Source organism: Lepidochelys olivacea (assembly GCF_965140295.1).
Source record: "Lepidochelys olivacea isolate rLepOli2 genome assembly, chromosome: 10".
In the NCBI taxonomy this organism is placed as follows: Eukaryota; Metazoa; Chordata; order Testudines; family Cheloniidae; genus Lepidochelys; species Lepidochelys olivacea.
This window is the reverse complement of record NC_140420.1, coordinates 17,049,497-17,068,642: the sequence shown is the minus strand read 5'-3', so window position 1 is coordinate 17,068,642 and position 19,146 is coordinate 17,049,497. Positions and strand designations below refer to the sequence as shown.

The 19,146-nt window shown below is 40.0% G+C and overlaps 1 protein-coding gene across 1 annotated transcript in view; it reads right to left on the bottom strand.

Moving 5' to 3' along the window:
- Positions 1 to 19,146, bottom strand: part of DNAH3 (dynein axonemal heavy chain 3) — a 109,601-nt gene that overhangs the window by 78,860 nt on the left and 11,595 nt on the right. The window contains exons 7-17 of the mRNA XM_084640998.1: positions 18,622 to 18,811; positions 12,708 to 12,903; positions 11,519 to 11,644; positions 7,743 to 7,938; positions 6,539 to 6,718; positions 5,519 to 5,655; positions 5,266 to 5,371; positions 4,486 to 4,664; positions 3,069 to 3,253; positions 1,662 to 1,785; positions 818 to 971 (exon numbers count right to left, since the gene is read on the bottom strand). Coding sequence (XP_084497124.1) covers positions 818 to 971; positions 1,662 to 1,785; positions 3,069 to 3,253; positions 4,486 to 4,664; positions 5,266 to 5,371; positions 5,519 to 5,655; positions 6,539 to 6,718; positions 7,743 to 7,938; positions 11,519 to 11,644; positions 12,708 to 12,903; positions 18,622 to 18,811 — 1,773 coding nt within the window. The remainder of the gene's footprint in view (positions 1 to 817; positions 972 to 1,661; positions 1,786 to 3,068; positions 3,254 to 4,485; positions 4,665 to 5,265; positions 5,372 to 5,518; positions 5,656 to 6,538; positions 6,719 to 7,742; positions 7,939 to 11,518; positions 11,645 to 12,707; positions 12,904 to 18,621; positions 18,812 to 19,146) is intronic.

Genomic DNA, 19,146 nt, shown 5'->3' with positions numbered 1-19,146 from the left:
ATCATTGACATTCAATGAGACACAGGAGCCTAACTCCCATTTTCAGAAGTGACATGCATACTTAGGATCCTATGTCACTTAAGTATATTGGTAAATTTTATCCATTATGATTATTATTTTCATTAATTTGCATTACAATAGCACTCAAAGTCTCCAAGCAAGACCAGGTGGTAGGTGCTGTACATGTACACAGTAAGAGACCATAAACTTGCCCCAAAGAGCTTACAATCAACATAAAAAAGAGAGAGAAAGGCTGGCAGAAAATAAGTACTGTTATCCCCATTTCATAGATGGGGAGCTGAAGCACAAGGAGATTAAATGACTTACCCAAGGTCACACAGAAAGTCTGTGGCAGAGCAGGAAACTGAACCTAGAACTTTTGAGTCCCAGCCCTGTGCTTTAGAGGCCATGTTCAGAGATAAGAGCCATCTCTGTACATGTTTCTCCCTCTATTCTTAGACATTGAGGAAGCCCTGCCTCCACATGGACCCAGATTTGTCAGCAGAGAGGATGATGCAGGTATAGAAAAATTTTAAAATTCAAATTTTTGAGAAAAAAACCCACAAGAAATGAATTTCTAATTAAATTTTTTGTCAAGAGTATCCAGTTTTTCAAACCAACTCTAATAAACAGCAATAGTAATGGAAATGGCAGGATATTGCCAATAGATGTCTGAGAACTTGGGGAAATTATTCAAAGCCAACTCCAAGATATGTGCCTATGACCATGAAAAAACAGGATATGAACCTAAGCATCTATCTTACCTAACACACATTACAAACAAACTTTTCACTTAAGCTAGGTGATAATTACTTGCCTCAAATTCCACTAGTGCATTATCCAGATTCTTATCCAGCTCATTAAATTTCTCAACATTATTCTTCATTTCTTCGATGGTCATGACATCCCGTTTCTTGTAACTTTCTACTTCTTTGAAATAACTTTCAAGTAATGCCTCAAACTGGGCACACCTAATTAGAGTCAAAGATAGCTCAGTAATATTACATTTTTCAGGCTTTTGGTTATTTTTTAAATTACAAAGGGCATCATCAAGTGAAATCTAACCTCAAAATTTAGGATTTGTAAGTAAAGATGCCCCTGCAAACATATACTAATTAATTAATCCTTACAACAGCCCTATGAGGTTCCCATTTCACAGATGAGGAAACTGAGACACAAAGGTTAATTAATTTGCCTATATCCATGCAGTAAATTAGTGCTAGAGACAGGATTAGAACTCAGGACTCATTTTAAAATTTAGTCCCATGCTCAGTCGACTAGTCCTTGCTGCCTTTTACTAACCACATATAGATGTATGAAAGGTACAAACAACAAGGAGAGAACATAACATTTTTATCATAGTATATGGGGGTGTAATTAGGAATAATGGGATGAAATTATGAAAATCATAGCATCATCCTTCCTTCCATCCATTAGACTTATTCCGGGACAGGGAAAAAATCTAGCCCATCCTGCTTAGTGATATTTTTCTGAAACATGGTTTAAAACCCCACAGTACTAGAAGACAGATTTTCCACCCACGAGCAGTTCCATTGACTTGACAGTACCTCCCTTTTTGTTGGTCCCAAGCCTTTTCATTTCTCTTGCTTAATTAAGTTTAAACTCCTAGTTCAAGGGAATGTCCTATTTTAATAGCATACCTTTTAACCAGAGAAACCTCTGCATGATCTCTCCTGCTAAACAACTGGGCTCTGCTATTTTCAAAGATTATCTCAATCTGTTCCGGCCAGTGAAAAACAGTACTATTCAGCTTTATGTCCTCAGCTACAATTAAAAAAAACATTTTGGAAATTATCCTTCGAGCAGTGTACCAAGTAGTCATTATGAAGAGTAAGCAGAACTGTTCAGACTACATTTAGGAAAAAGTGACACATCTTTAAAAAAGTGGCATCCATTTTTTTGTGAGTGGAATGTTGCAAGCACAAATAATCTGGGGTGTCATTTAGCATTTCAAATTGTTTTCACTTGTAATTTTGTGGGAGTAAAACTGCAGACCAAGTTGGTCTCAAAATCAGACCTAGCATGATCCTCATGTAAAATTATTATAGTTGGTTGGCAAACTGTGAGTCTGTTTCTACCTTCATTTATGCCAGTGCTACCCCAATTTGCTCTTCTACATTTCAAAAGAGACGGATGATTTGAAAAGGATAAAATTCAAATACGGCAAAACAAAAACAAAGCCAGTATCATGAAAACGTGAGCTGGTGCTACTCAGTTTTTATTCAACCCTCCACTGGAAAATTTTCCTGCGTAAGGATTATGTTAAAGATAAGTAAGGACCTCAGATATGGCCTATTAAAAGATGTGGCCTGGGAAGTTCAAGGGTACTTAAATAGATACCTTCAAACAGCCCAGATGTGGATTTGGCTGTTTAACTTTGTTTCCTTAAATAGTTTAGTGGTAGGACAAAATACTGACATCAGCTCAGAAATATTGCATTATCTGCATGAAACCTTGACTACGTGGGAGAAACTGACCAGCATAGCTATTCCAAATAACAGTTCTGCTATAGCTATTTGGTATAATTTAGCTAAGTGGAATAAACTAAATCAGAGAAAGATATTCTTATCCCAGAATAAGAGTGTCCTAAATGTCCAGGCATAGACAAGCCCTTAGATGAGCACTGATTTTCATTTCTAAACTATTTTTAGTTACCCTCAAAACCCTTGCAGCAATTTATTAAACTGACATAAATATCTTTAATAAATAACCAGGCTACTTGATTTTGCCAATACAGTGGTGAAGAATGTTAGTTGAATCATTGCACATATTATAAAAATTCTCTGAAAGAGTTCTCAGTTCATAGATCTCTCAGCGAGAGATCATAGAGAAGGAAGAATGTGTGGGCAGAGGAGGGGAGAGGGGAATCTTCCTGCATTTACACATCTTTTCCCTCTAGAGAATCCTTTTGTCTTGCCATTTGCCTTTTTTTGGAACCTTTCAGTAGCAATATACATATATACATATATATTTGTGTGTGTATACAGACACATACATATACACATTTTTGCCAGGGACACTTTTATATACCATATTTTTAAACATACAAGGCAGATCAGCATAGTCCATCAAGAATTCCAGCCTGTAGGCTGCTTCAGAGATCTCACGTCTCAGCTTAAAAACAGTAACTTCACTGGCTTTTTTTAAGTATGCTGTAAGCTCTACCAGCTCTTCAGTGTTCAAAGGCACCTCACTGACTTTGTCTGCAATTATGTTGTATTGATTGCAAATACTACAACAAAAAAGAAAGCAGACACATAATTATGATTATTATTAATGAAGAGTGGTGCAGGATCTCATTAATGCAGATTGCATGTCAAAGGATACTAATGCCCCTTTACAAACAAGATATTCTCATTAATACACATAACAGACATGCATTAATTAAGGGCATTCCAACATCCTACCACTCTTTCAAGGACTGATAAATCCGTACAGTAGAATGCTTGTTAAATTGGCATTAACACACTATGTTAACTGCTCCCTCCCACACAATTAGAATGTTCTGTTTCAAGAGCTGAACTCTTACATACAGAGGCATCCTTAAGTGCAGAAATCAGAAGCTCACTTATTCTCCTGACATCTACAGAACTAAGCATCCTGCATGAAATTTAGGCAAAAAGATAAGATTTACCCAGAGATCCTCAAACTACCACCCAAAAAATGAACATGGACAAAAATGGGAAACATACAGAAGCAAAAAAGACACCCATTACATATCATTTCCCAACAATGTGTTTTCTTGTTTCAGGTTTGGACTAAGCACTTTTGTTATCCATACATGCACAGTACTCAAGACACTTCAAGTTCAACCCAATTCCAAGAGTAACCATCCATATTTACTCACAAGAAAAGGGATTTCTTTCAAGTGAAGCACAATTATACCAAAAAAAGAAAAGGAGGACTTGTGGCACCTTAGATACTAAAAAATGTATTTGAGAACTACAGCTCACTTCATTGGATGCATGCAGTAGATTAAAGCTAAATTCATAGTAAAGTAAACTTTTTACTGGCTAAAACTAGAGTTCAGGGCCCAGGTCTTTCTTGCAAAAGACATCTCGATATGCAGAACAGGGAACTGTGGTCCTTACCCTGCTTTATTTGGGCATTAGTTCTTGCAGGGGAAATATAGAACCCTTAACTTAACTTCTAGCAAGTCAGTAAAAAAGGAAATAATTGTCAAATATTTTCATTGTGACTTTCAGATCTATCCAGGTAGAACCTAACTCAGGAACTTTTTTTTAAAAAAATATTTATTTAAAGAACATTTCAGGTCAACTTTACATGCACAACATGGAGTCCTTGCAAACCAGTGAAATGCTGTGTTAATTTACAGAAGCCTGTAGATATACCTGTAAAAATCCAGCAGATGAATAAAATTTATCTCAGGAATCTACACAGGCACTGATATACTGCATCAATGCACAAATCTAGTGATAGCCATGCATTCTCACATATATGTACCTCTTATTTAACTCCCTGTTTTCATCCACTTCAAATTGAATCAGCTTATTTTTAAGATTTTGGGCCCGATTGCAAAGCTCCTCATTCAGATTTAAAGCATCCAGACAGAACATGGCGAGAGGGACGGTGACATGCATGGAGGCTATTTCTTTTTTCAGTTTTGTTAAATTGTCAATCTTCTACAACAGGGAAAAGAATAATCCTATTAGTTTCCTTAGACTCTACAGATAGGAAATGCTACATGAGGGCAAAGAATTATCTGTCAGCCACCAGGTGGATAATATATTTTAAACAGAAATAACAATCCATGTTTACCCATTTAGGGCTCAAATCACTCCCAACCCCAGAACCCAGCGGGAGGTCCCCAATAATGAAAAGTCCACATGGGTGTCATGGCACAAGTTACCTGCAAAAACTGCACTCAGCCAGGGCTCCAGCCCAGCAGGAGCAGCATAGAAAGCGCGTGGGCTTGGCTAAGGAGAGGGGAGCAGAGGGACAAAGAGAGGATGTGCTGATCCAGTACACATTCTGGACAGCCTCCTCTAGTAGGACTCTGCATGGAACATAGCTTTGCCCTCCCCAGCATAACCTGGCACAGCTGCCCTAGAGGCAAGGGTGGATGTAAATTGTCCCCACTCCTCTGTACCTACAAGGGTGTATCAAGCCCTTAGACTAGAAAGCATGGGGTGGAAAACTTGTTGTGATCTGTGTCTGTGAACTGCCATGTAAATGTTGACTGTTGTATGAGTGATTAGTAATAATAATACTATTAGATGTTACCTTAGTGAAATCATCTAGAGAATGGCTTTCCTTCAAAAAATCAGTAATGTCTTGTTCTGCATTGTTGTTCAAAAGATCACTGTATTTCTTGTACACATTTAAGTACCTTAAACACAGAAGATTGTAAATCAAACACAAGATCCCCAAATTAGGCTTCATGGCAATGGGAAGTAAACATGCAAAAATGACACTGATGCTGCCTTAACATGCTGGTGGATCTAGATAAGCATCAAAGTTAAAAGCAAAAACTTACTTCTGTGGACCAACCATGTTGCTATCAAATATCCTGGCAGTTTTGTTCACATATTCTGAAACCAAAGATTCATCCACTTTCACTGTACGAAGAGTGGCGTCATCTTTTTTTAATTCTGGAAAGAGTTGCATTTCTACCTAGAAGGAACCCCACAACACAAATACAGCATACTACAGGAAAAGCAAGGGCATTTCACACCATGGCTAGAAGTGCAGAATTCTACCTATCTAGTGATCTGGCAGAAACAGCATCCTGCACTACACTGGCCCTGCTTCAGCAAAGCAATTAAACACGCACTTTAGGAATATGCTTTGATGCTTTGCTGAAACAGGACCATAGTCAGGAGTAAGCTCAGAATAAGTGGGCCACTGGACTTCAAATATCACAAATTTAGGCACTTGAGCAGGCATTCAGTGGCATCCAGTATGTTTTTAGGCATTGGCATTTACATTCCTAAATACTGATTTGAGCACTCAAATGCAAGATTCTGATGCTCTGTTAGAGCCTGTGTTTAAAAATTGGGCCGACTTTATGAACATTTTACTTAGGAACATTAAAGAATCCCAGAGGACACTTTTATATAATAGAATGGAATAAATGGGAAAACATAATCAGAACATTTGCACTTTTCCAATTGTCATGAAAAACAAAGTGTTCCCACTTAGAATAGTTGTAGAAAAATCTGTTATTGTAAGAAAATTAGCAGAGAGCAGAGGTAATAATTATTTGTACTGTTGGAATAGCTTTCACTTGACAACACATATTCCTTGTTTCTGAACAGTATGTGAGATCACACCAAAGCAATAAAGCAGCTTGGATGTGAGCAGGAATCCTTTCTATGTTCTCTACTATAATCACTAAAGCTTAGCCAGCTACCCATACGTAACTCTGTTTGTCTTCTGTATCGGAGTTTTTATACCACACTCATCACTTTATTAGCTGAAGGTTGACTTATAGGTTTCATTCTGCATGCAGCATTCTCTGCACAATACAGCCCATCTCCCTTCTTTTACCCTATACCTTCAGAAGTCCCTCCGAACTCCGCAGGATCTCCATGAAACAGTAGTAGATTAAATTCCAACAATCTTTCCAAAGTGGCTGAAACACAATTTTGGGTTCCTCCACATTGAGTTTCATTATTAGTATTTGAGGGACAAAGAACTGCATTTCTTGATATGGTTCTCCAAAGTCATTCCCATCCTCAAGGGAAAAAAGCACAAAAACAATAAATGCTGAACTAATTAAGTATAACATGCACAACTCAAAAGTCATTCAAAAATGACTTAAAATCCCATACATAAACTGAGATCTTTTTAATACACTGCACCACCAGTATCTTCATCCTGATCTAGAGCCTGATCTCTCAAGGTACTGACCCGCACAGTCCTCACTGATTCAATGGAAGTAGAGCCCTGATCACCTCACAGAATCAAACCCCTAATGAGTGATGATCATTTTTAATTATTTAGCTTTTAATTATTTTGTTTGCATCCCAATTGTTTGCACAGCACCTGGCACAATGTCTGGGGGCCTCATCTAGGAGCTACTGCAGTACAAATCATAAATCATCGTCATCCAAATGCAAACCTTAGTACAAGGCGGGTGCAGCTCCACACTTTGTCAATATGCTTCTGTGGCTGTTTGCCATAATCCAGCCAAATCTGTGCTATTTACAAATATTTTACGTAGCTGATTATAGCAGATCCTGGGTGATACTTAACTACTGACACAACCATGTTACTGAAGGGAAGAAATGATAGGCACTCATATGCTGGAGTCATAGCACCACATATATTAATAAGTAGTTATTGCCTGTACACACATATGATTTTATGGGACAGAATCAGCAAAGCACTGAAGCACTTTTGACTTCAATTGGACTACTTACATGTTTAAAGTCAAACATGTGCTAAAGTACTTTGCTAGATCAGAGCCTATCTAAACAGCAAAACTACAGCAATGCACATCAATAGCTGAAAACTTTTAGAACTTGCTAATTATGGTCCTGATCCTGCAAACTCTTACACAAGTGAATTGTTCTTGATCACACAAGAAGTCCTACTGAATACCAGCATGGCTTTACAGAATCAGGCCATAAGTTTGGAAGGCAGGAGGAATCCTGGGCATTTACCCCTGAAAAGGTATTTGATTTGAGGAATGTATAGATTCCTATTTCTACATCACAATGAAAAGAAACAACAGCAACCCATTTCATTCCATATACCTTGTATATCATAAAAAATGCCAGGAGGTCTTCCAAAGAGTTAATAACCATCTCGCGTAGCTGTAATGACATGAGATTTGCAACAGAAGCAAAATACTCTTCAATTTGCTTAGGGGAATCATAGTCACTCTGGGGTGCCAAATGAAGCCACATCTCCTTCTGATCAATAAAGAGGGATGCACAAGTTGGGATCCACCTACAATAAAACAAAAAGCACAGAACATTTAAAAACCCTATAGACTTAATGTGCTGTATGTAATGAAACCTGCACTAAGCAGTCACCCAAGGAACCAGCAAAACTCAGCTGTCTAGAAGAGACTGGTCTTTAATTGAAGGTCAAACAAAGCTGGACCAAAAACCTTGAAGATATTGATTGCTTGAGTTGGGGATGCCTACTTTGGTGGCGGTGTGTGTGTGTGTGGGGGGGGGGGTGTTCCACAGTGCTAGTCTATCAACACAAAACCAGATAAGTAGAGTTTGGTCTAGCATGACAATTTTCAGTGTGATACAGTTTTCAATCCCCTCAGCTGGATTTTTATAAATATGATATTATTTTTAGAGTTAAATTTTAGAATTTAAACTCATAAAAACCACAATGGCAAATTCATGGCAGCCCTGTGTGAAATGGCTTTTGACACCAATTCCACTGGCCTATGCTTGGAGCCTCAGTGGAGGTGGGGGAGCTGATACAGGTGTCTGTGACATGACACATCCCAAGGGATGGGAGGACTTTTTGGGGCGACTGCAGTGGAATAGGAACAGAGGAGTCAGTCTGAAAGGGAGATGAATAGGGAGCTAAGGAATGAAAGAGACAGAACCAAGGGGAAGGAAGACAGATAGAAAGGGAAGAGAATGTGAGAAAGAAGAGGCAGGATAAGGCTCTGTCTTCAGCTGAATTTGCTCCAGTGTTTGACAAGAGGTATCAAGACTCAGGTCCCTCTACCTCTTCCCTTGGGTCTTGATTCAAATTTCAGGGGGTTGCACATGAAGTTAAAGTTAGGCACCCGCTCAAGTGCTGTGCTGGATCTGGAGCTTTACCAGTGCTGAACATGGTGGTCCTGTGGGCGTGGTCCGGGTCATCCAAGTTTAACACTTGTTTTTAATAAGCTGCCCAGACCCTCTATGATTTTTAATAATTTAAAATGAATTTAAAAACCTCAAACACTGGAGGCTCTGGGACCTGTGGAGTACCACGTCGATGAGCCTGAGCTGCTCAATATCTTTCCTGTGAACTTTTTGAAAAGTACAGGACTCAAGCAGGATTTGTAGAGAACTGAAGATAGAAATAAGCAGTTTTCGAATAAAGACATTTCTATCCTATTCACATCTAGCTCTGCGTTCAAACTCCTCTTTAAGCAGAATTAAACCAAACATCCATTCTTGCTTTCAGTCCAAGCCCCGCTGATTTCAAATGCTTCACATAGGGGAGGCCAAATGGCTTAGGCTAATGCTACCAGTTTCAGAAAAAAGTTCTGAAGCTCAGAGGAGACATCTGAAGATCCCAAGGCCTCCAAGATTTATTTCTTTAATTCATTCTGAATGGATTGAAGTAAATAAGATTATTAGCCTGCTTTTAAAAAAAACAGCACATTCCTAGATGAAAAGCTCTAGAAAAGACTGATGTAGCCAACAAATCCTGTGAGGATGGATGCCCCACATTCCTAAAGCTTGGAAACTTTCATCAGTCAGATGGTGTCCTTTCTCTAGGTTAGTTTGTGAAAGCTTACAGTACTACAGGTTTAAAACATAACAGGCTTAGGAAGAGAACCTTGCCACACAATCAATGTCACTTGCCTGAAAGATAAATGCCTTGGCTCTGTCTCAACATTTTCCATATAGCAAATGCCACAGGACGTAGGGCCTGATCCAAAACCCGCTGAAGCCCATGGGAGGAATTCCACTGATGACACAGGCTTTGGATCAGACCTTTAGGGACTAACTGTGAACCACTGAAGTCAATGGGAATTAAGCCATTCATTGATGCATTTCACTGAGATCAGGATTGGGCCATTATGTAGCAACTGGGGATCATTATTCTGCAACTAAATTCTGTATCATGGACTTTGCATCTGAAATCTGGTCCCTCTGAAGCCAATGGGGGCAGGATTTCAACTGTCTTAAAAATTAAATATTTTATATATTATACTCTGATAACAGCACATGAGTTTTACAAGAAAAAATTCTGCAGTGCTCCCTCCTTGACTACACAGTTTGGCCTATCAAGTTTAGCTTAGGATGATCAACCAGAACAGCAACAGTTTGTAAACACTGCTAATATCAAAACTAATACAAATATGATAATGTACAAGGCTTCATTCTGGATTTTAGGGTCAATTTTTCAAATGTGGGCACAGTTGCAAGTATGCACGCACAGAATCATAGAATATCAGGGTTGGAAGGGACCTCAGGAGGTCACCTAGTCCAACCCCGCCGCTCAAAGCAGGATCAATCCTCAAATAAATCATCTCAGCCAGGGCTTTTTCAAGCCTGACCTTAAAAACCTCTAAGGAAGGAGATTCCACCACCTCCCTAGGTAACCCATTCCAGTGCTTCACCACCCTCCTAGTGAAAAAGTTGTTCCTAATATCCAATCTAAACCTCCCCCACTGAAACTTGAGAACTCCTTGTTCTGTCATCTGCTACCACTGAGAACAGTCAAGATCCATCCTCTTTGGAACCCCCTTTCAGGTAGTTGAAAGCAGCTATCAAATCCCCCCTCATTCTTCTCTTCTGCAGACTAAATAATCCCAGTTCCTTCAGCCTCTCCTCAAAAGTTATGTGCTCCAGCCCCCTAATCATTTTTGTTGCCCTCTGCTGGACTCCTTCCAATTTTTCCACATCCTTCTTGTACTGTGGGGCCCAAAACTGGACACAGTACTCCAGATGAGGCATCACCAATGCCGAATAGAGGGGAATGATCACATCTCTCGATCTGCTGGCAATGCTCCTACTTATAAAGCCCAAAATGCTGTTAGCCTTCTTGGCAACAAGGGCACACTGTTGACTCATATCCAGCTTCTCATTCACGGTAACCCCTAGGTCCTTTTCTGCAGAACTGCTGCCGAGCCATTCGGTCCCTAGTCTGTAGCGGTGCATGGGATTCTTCCGTCCTAAGTGCAGGACTCTGCACTTGTCCTTGTTGAACCTCATCAGACTTCTTTTGGCCCAATCCTTTAAATTGTCTAGGTCCCTCTGTATCCTACCCCTACCCTCCAGTGTATTTACCACTCCTCCCTGTTTAGTGTCATCTGCAAACCTGATGAGGGTACAATCCACGCCATCCTCCAGATCATTAATAAAGATATTGAACAAAACCGGCCCCAGGACCAACCCTCAGGGCACTCCACTTGATACCGGCTGCCAACTAGACATGGAGCCATTGATCATTGAGCATACCTTTTGGATAAGTAAAAACCCAGTAAATTGTGCATCGAACTATTCTTTTGTGCATGCAGCTAGTGATAATAATATAATAATATAATTATTGATAATATAATAATATAATCTGCCACATAATGCAGTCCTTACTCTAGCAAAATTACCATAGTTTTCCTGGGGTGTTTCATTAAAAAAAAATCACAATTTTGTTTTCATGAAGACAGAAGGATATGGGTCAGCGGTAATACTTAGCACTTACATAATTGCACATGCAAACATTGAGTTTTGTAGGAACAAATGAAGATGCACATTTTTGTGCGTTCCCCCACTGCAGTTACCTGTACATATCCACTCTAAGACTATTCTATTCATCTAGTGTTCTTATATACAGTACTGACTTGTTCTGAAGAATGTCATGTGCTTCCATACAATGTCTTCGAACTAAATCTTCAAATTCACTGGGCAGCAGTGGCAGGTCACCTGACAGCATTTCTTTTGTACGAACAAACCTTAGGTCACTAAACCTTTGGAAAATAAAACATAACTCAGATAGCTGTGATTAATTTAATTGAAAGTAAAATTAATGGGATATAATCAGGAGGCTCTTATGAGGAGTTAAAAACGTGAATACTCTTTTTCACTGATACAACTTGTTTCTTTCATAAGTTGCCCTACATGTTTCTGATTCATTTTTACTATCAGCAAACTTTCAGGGCTGAGTGAATTTCATTTTGTATTTGCCTTTTTCATATCACAATAGCTTTTTCCTAAAACGATTTGGTTCATTTCTTTGTCAGATTCATTATTCCACTCAGCCAAAGATGAACATGCAGAGTGACAGAGTTTCTTCTCTTACTATGCTCACTAACAGAAGTAGATATAAGTGTTCATATTGGCTAAACTGCAGGAAGAAAAATTCAAAATCTGGTCAGCTTTTACACACTGAGGTTCAGTGCCTAATATGATACATGTCCCAGCTTGCAATGTTCAGTAAGTCACAAATTAACAGGTTAGATTCCTGACCACAGAATGCAATGTTACTTAAATACAAATAACAAAGCCGAAATAGCGTACAAATCTGACATAACCCCACACGGGCGCCCATGATTTTCAAAAGTGGCTAGTGATTTTGCATCACCAACCTGAGACATCTTAAAGGGGTCTGATTTTCAGAAGAGCAGAGTGCCCACTCTCTGCAAATCAGGCCCTGTTCAGGTGTCAAGTTGAGAACCCAAAATGGAAGCACCAAAAATCAGTAGACACTTGAAAATCTTGACTAGGAGTTCTAAGTTGAGGGTGGAGTGTTTTACCATAGGGACTGATCGAGCTAGCATGCTAAAAAGAGAAGTGTAGTTGCAGCAACCCCAGCAGCACGAAGGATTAACCATCCAAGCATGTACCTTGGGTCTCAAATGGTGTCCTACTATGAGAAGAAACAATAAGTTTCTTGCTGATTCAGTGTTTCTTGCTTTTAATGTAATGTCTTGTGTCCAGATGACACAGCAATGCAAGAACTAAAAAATCATTAAAATAAATCATGATACAAATAATTACTCTAACCAATAGACAGTAAGCAAGACATCTTACTCGGTAAACCAGAGGTGTTGTAATATAAGCATCATTGGATTCACTATGAACAGATGGTTTTCGTTCCAGCTTTTTATTTCTTGGTAAATGCTATGCCATGGGACTGGTGCACGAATCACTCTCTGAGGAAAAGCACGTGGGATATTTCCAATAAAGAGTCTCTCTCTCTCAGCTGGATCCATCAAGATGTAATCAACTACAACAAATCATATAAATGATTATAAGACTGAATGCATTGCTAAAAACCACACATATACATTACTGCACACTGGTGCCAGACCAAACATCTGTCATTACACAATATAATTTTGTTACTCTTACGTGTATTTAAAATTAAATTAACATAACACGGTAATAAAATTTTATCTGAGACCATTATTAACTAACTATGTCAGCAAACTAAGAGAAGAGCGATGGTCCTCTGGTGGGTAAGGCCCTAGGCCTGGGACTCAGATGATCTGGATTCTGTTCTTAGCTCTTCCACAGACTACCTCTTGACAGTTTGTGAATCCATCTCCACAGGCATCCTTCTGGGATGTGCTTTGTAAGGGGGCACCGTGGTCTGTGTACATTGTGCATTCCGTACCTACTAAAGAGGGGTGATAGGCCTTGAGGGCCTACACAATAGCCAGACACTCCAGTTCCACAGCTGAATACTTGGTTTCCCGCTCATTTATCTTGCGACCTCTACAGGCCACCAGTCTACACCTACCAAACTTGTCAATTTGTTCACAAGCAAGTCCAACAGCAACCTTTGAGGCATCACAGGATACTGTGAATGGATGAGATGGATCTGGGAATTTAAGCACAGCATGGATTAGAAGTCCTTCCTTCAGTGACTCAAAGACTTATTGGCATTCCTCCATCCAGAAAAAGTTGTTGTCACATAGCTGATGTAATGCTGCTGCCTGAGCTGTGAATTTTTTTACAAATCTCCCATAGAATCTGCAGAGGCCTACAAACTGCTGTATCTCCTCCAGGTTTGCAGGAACTTTCCAGTCCTTTATAAGGTTCAGTTTCTGAGGTTGGGGCTCCAACCCATTCTCACTGACTACATGTCCTAGGAAGGTGATGTGATTCCTTGCAAACTGATATTTATTTCCCACACGTTTAAATCCTGACTCCTTAAAAAGCTTGAGAATCCTTTCCACTCCTCCCAGATGTTCATCCCATGTTTTATGGAAACAAATGAAGTCATCTAAATATTGAGGATGTGTTCAGTTCTCAGAATGTGGGTTAGTTGATTTAATACCCTTTGACACATCCCTGGTGCATTCAGGATCCTGAAAAGCACTTTGAGGAATTGAAACAGCATCTTTTTCACAGCAACCTCATATACCAAGAGAATCTGACATGGGGGCTGCCTCACAGAAGATCTCCTTGGCTTAAACACAATCTGATATTGCCCGCAATAGTATCTCCCAAGTTCTTCATTATTCCTAGAGAACCACTAGCATATCATCAGATCAGCTGTTCTAATCAGTTTCTTTCATTCCCTTCCACAGCTGCTTCTGTCAAGACAACGCCTAGCTCTTTGCCTGACTGGGCTACTTCACAGGTCTTGATCTCTGTCCCTGTGAGAGGCTTTGAGACACCAGCTACGTCACTGTCTTCATCAACTTCTTTTTCACTAGCTGCACTTCCTGGTCAGTCAGATTAATTGCTCTTGGTGCTCTTGCATTTGGTGCAGCTGGAAACCAAAGTCTGCTAAACAACAATCATGACTGGCAATGGGTAGCTTCAAATGCTCCTACACTGAAGCAGTGGGTATTATTGCATGATGACCTGACTTCACCACAACTCTGTTTGGCGTCTCTGTCCTGTGACTATAGGCATGGTAGAGACATCTCTAAGGCCTCAAGAGTTGCTCCACATTCAGCAGGGACATCTGAATATTGTCCAGGGACAAGTGTGTTCTATTAACACCCCAAAAGTTCCCATGATGCCCTCAGGTTAAATCTACTCCCAATATAACAGTCCTAGAAATACTGGTGACCACAACAAAAGTCTACTTAGTATGCAGACCCAAGTTCAGCGTGAGCTGGGTTTCTCCTGTTTGCAGTGGCTGGTGATTAACAGACACCAATTCAACTCCTGAAATATAAATTTTCTTCCATTTCAGCACCGGCTGTTCACCACGGATCAGATTTATTACAGACCCTGAGTCCAACAGCATTGTGATTTTCCAGCCGGTGATGTCTCCAGATATATAGTAACAGGTATCTGGGCAACTCTTCAGATGGACCATTCTAATAGTTGCTGGTCCTACTGCATCCTTAACTTTTTGTTTCCCTTCTTGTGGCTTCCCTCTGCTTAGGCAATTCCATCTCCTGTGGCCTTTGCTTTCACAATGCCTGCAAATGTCACCTGGCCTGAAACCAGTTGGGAAACAGTCTGTCTCTTCTGACCCATGGGACACCTGTGAATAGCTTGCATTTGGATGTCCTCCAATTTTTTAGCCATTTAGCTATCAATCATTTCTTGAAGTGCTGCATCTAGTATAAAGATGTCCCCACTAGGCTGGAAATTAACATCCGATACCTTCAAGGAAACACCAATTGCAAGGAAACACCAATTTCTTCTTCCAGATTTTGAACTCTGTATATAATCTGGTCCATAGGTTTATCCAGTATGTTATCCTCCTTCACTGACAGGTTATGAAATTTCCCTGTTCAACCATTTATAAACTGACTTTTCACATATGATCCTCCCATAGCTTGCCACTGGGCATATGCCCTTCTGCAATGCCAGTTCCAGATGAGGTGCAGTAGGTTCCACTTCACTCGAGCCATCTCCCAGATGCAGAAAAAGCCCTATCAAACAGTCTTCTTAGCGCACACATATAACTATGTAGGGGTTCCCCTTCCAGCGTCCTCCTGGTTTGCCATTCCTTGCTATATTTCAAAAAAGGGCCAATCCCCCTTCGCAGTGGTTGTATAACTGATTGTATGAATGTCTATAAGATCTGCACTGGGAAGCTGCCAAAGTATTTTACCAGCACCACCATCCAAAAACACTGCTAGGTACTATGCTGCTCCCTCCTCAGTCCACTCATTCACAGAGAGCGACATCTCAAAGTCTGTCAAGTACTCAGATTCCAGTCTGCTCTGCATGATCAGTAAATTTCTTCTTTTGCCATCTTGAAGCCACCATTTGTAATACTTGCTTAGAGAATCAGAGATTTATTGAGACAATGCAAGTACCAACTCCAGTCACACAGACAGGACTGAACTTCGTGCTAACCCCCTCACCTCCGGCCAGATCAACAACATCATAATATACACAACGACACTAAGATACAGTGCCCATCGGCTGTTGAAATGGAGTCTACACTAATTGTTACAGATCACTGAATCCTCCTGCAATCCAGCATCGAAGTCTGATTATCACATCAATTTTAGACTTCAGTGGAGTTACTTCTGAGGTTATGTCAACAGTTAAACAGTTACAATGGCGCAGCTGCAATGCTGAAGCTGTGCTGCTGTAGCACTTCGGTGCAGACACTCACCACAGCCATGGGAGGGGTTCCCCTGTCACTGTAGTGAATCCACCTCCCTAAGAGGCAGTCGCTAGATCGACAGGAGAACTGGGTTAGGTCAGCTGAACTACGTTGCTCAATGGTGTGGATTCTTCACACCCCTGAGTGCCATAGCAGAGTCAACTTCACTTTTTAGTATAGACCTGGCTTGATTTACAACCATATAAATTTACAACTCGGTTCAAAAGCTTTCAAATTAGATCTTCATTCTCCCAGTTCCCCTGAACAGGGAGCAGTTTGGCTGCACTCTGTAACTCAAGCTGCATCTATACTACCACTTATGTCGGTATAACTTATGTTGCTCAGAGGTGTGAATAAGCCACTCCGCTGAGTGACATAAGTTACACTGACCTAAGCATCGATGTGGACAGCGCTATGATGGCGGGAGAGCTTCTCCCATAGACATCGCTGGTGCCACTCATTGGGAGTGAATTACTGAAGTTGATGGGAGAGCTCTCTCCCGTCATCTTAGAGTGGCTACAATAGAGAACTTACAGAGCTGCACCAATGCAGCCGTGCCACTGTAAGCTCTCTAATGTAGCCATAGCCTCAAATACTTTCTTTCAGTTCCCCTACTGCAGCCCTTGGCATCCATGTCCTGAGGCTCAGATAAATCAAAGTGATTAAGTTGCCCCATTTCCCCTTTTAAAATGGATTTTCTCCCTAGAAAGACATCTTTCAATTACTAGGTGCTCCATACTGGGGAACACCCATCATGCCAATATTCCAAACTGCGGAGTCATTTCTGCTGCACCATATGCAGACCAGCTATGCCGCTCGCACTGCTTGATCTATTAGTTAGTAAAGCAGGTTCTCACAGCTCTTCCGTGAGGGAGCAAAGAAAGGGATAAGTACTTATTTCGATTTATCTAAGTTCTGAGTGCACATGACAATCTGGTTTCGATTCCTACACAGATATAAGGGGCAACCTCCTTCCCAACCAGCCTCTTAGTAGCTCATAAGAAGGTGTGTGCATGCCTATCTCATAAAAGGTATTTCAGCCCTGGCACAACACCAGCATTTCTGTGCCAGAACTAGATCTGTGACAGGGGAGCAAATGCTCTACTGTCAGTTCGGCTCCCAGACCTGTTTGAAGGGAGTAAGCGACTGGGTCAGTACCTTTAGGAGTACAGAAAATGTGTGAAGTCTTGTCCACATGGGAGATTTTTCCAGTTATACTGGTTTAATTGTACCAGTATCCTCTTATTCTGGAATAAGACTGACTTTTTTTTTTTTTGGTTTAGCTTTAACCACCACCAAAGTCATATAAACTAAACCAGAGAAAGGCATTGTTATTCCTGAATAAATTTGTCCACTCCAGGAGTTATACTGGTAAAACTATAGTGGTTTAAAGTTGTATTGCTATAATATTCTCATCTGACAAGCCCTTAAATTGGGATATGCTGGCCATCATAGAGATCGGAAAAGAAACATAAGTAAACATGGTACTTTAGTGACATATATATCTGAAAGATGGGAAGGTCTCTGTCCTGGAGAACTTACAATGTAACTTATTCAAATAACATAGCAATTAACATTAGCAAAATATAGAATGTAAGGAAAGCCCAGGTGGAAATTCCAGTTGAATATTTTGAACTGATCCCCACTCATCAGCTACATTTGGAAAAGAGCAAGAAGGCTGTTGGTTCCTGGGGCTACCAACCAAAGTCCAGCTAGAGAATTATAATGAATCTACTGGGAAAAAAAGAAGAGAAGGGAAGAGAAAGCTACTCTTGAGAGGTCATTGTTTTATCAGAATCATTTCCCTCATACTCAATCTCCTGTAACTGAACATTAGTGAATTTCAATACTTCTGATCTTCTGTATTAGCTCTTTCATTTTCTTATCCTATTTGTTGAACATGCCCAAACATAAAAGCACCTTAACCCTATAATTATTTCCTATTTCAGTTCCATATGTTCCATTCTCATTAATCCTGTAATGATTTAAATGAAAACCTTTAACTCATGACATTTATGGATCCTGGTGTAACAGCACTGGAATTCAGTGGAGCCATGTAAGAGATGAATTTGTCTCAATGAATGATATTGTCAGGTTATGCAGAACTATGCTTTCTTAATATGATTTGAGCCTGCATTAGGAATGGGAAACTACATGTGAAGGGTATGCCCAGAGACTACTTGGCTACCGAATTTGACTCTATACTAATTGAAGTCTTATGATGCTTAGTAAATAAGGATACTTGATGAAACTAGAGTTAAATTTTCATGGATTGTATCTTCACGGAAATCTAGAGTGATTCCACAGACCTCACAGGAGTAAGCCATGTGGAGCTGAGAGAAAAATGAGGCCCTTTTTTTTTGGACTGCAAAATCACTGCATCTGCCAAAACTACTGAGAGGTTTGCCCCCTTACCAATGTTTTTCATGAGACTGATGTGGTAGTCATCCTGAATCTCTTCTGTTAAACTATGAAGCACTTTCTCCAGATTTGGGTTGGTAAGAAAATGATTTGGAATATGCTTTAAAATCATGTCTTTCATTTCTTTACTCTGGGGTACCAGCATGTCTTTCCGTATTCCATTATGTATGTAATAACAATATCTCTGTAAAAATAAAAATATCCTTATTATATTGACTTTTAAGACAGACTACTGACTATGATGAAATACTTTCCAGGTTTGTTTGTTTTTTAATCTCCTCAACCTTTTTTGCAAGGGTAGGGCACTTGGACTATCATGTGCCTTAGTTATTTCAAACTTGAGTTCCTTTTAAACCAGTACAAATTTCTGATGTAATTTTTTAAAGTAGTTCCATCTGCTTAGATATATTGCCCTGGGCTGGACCAACTAAAATTTAGTAAAATGCTGCTATCTGAAGTGCGAGCCAACAATATGAGAGGTTATGGATTTGGTTAGATGCACTTAGATGCAACCCACTG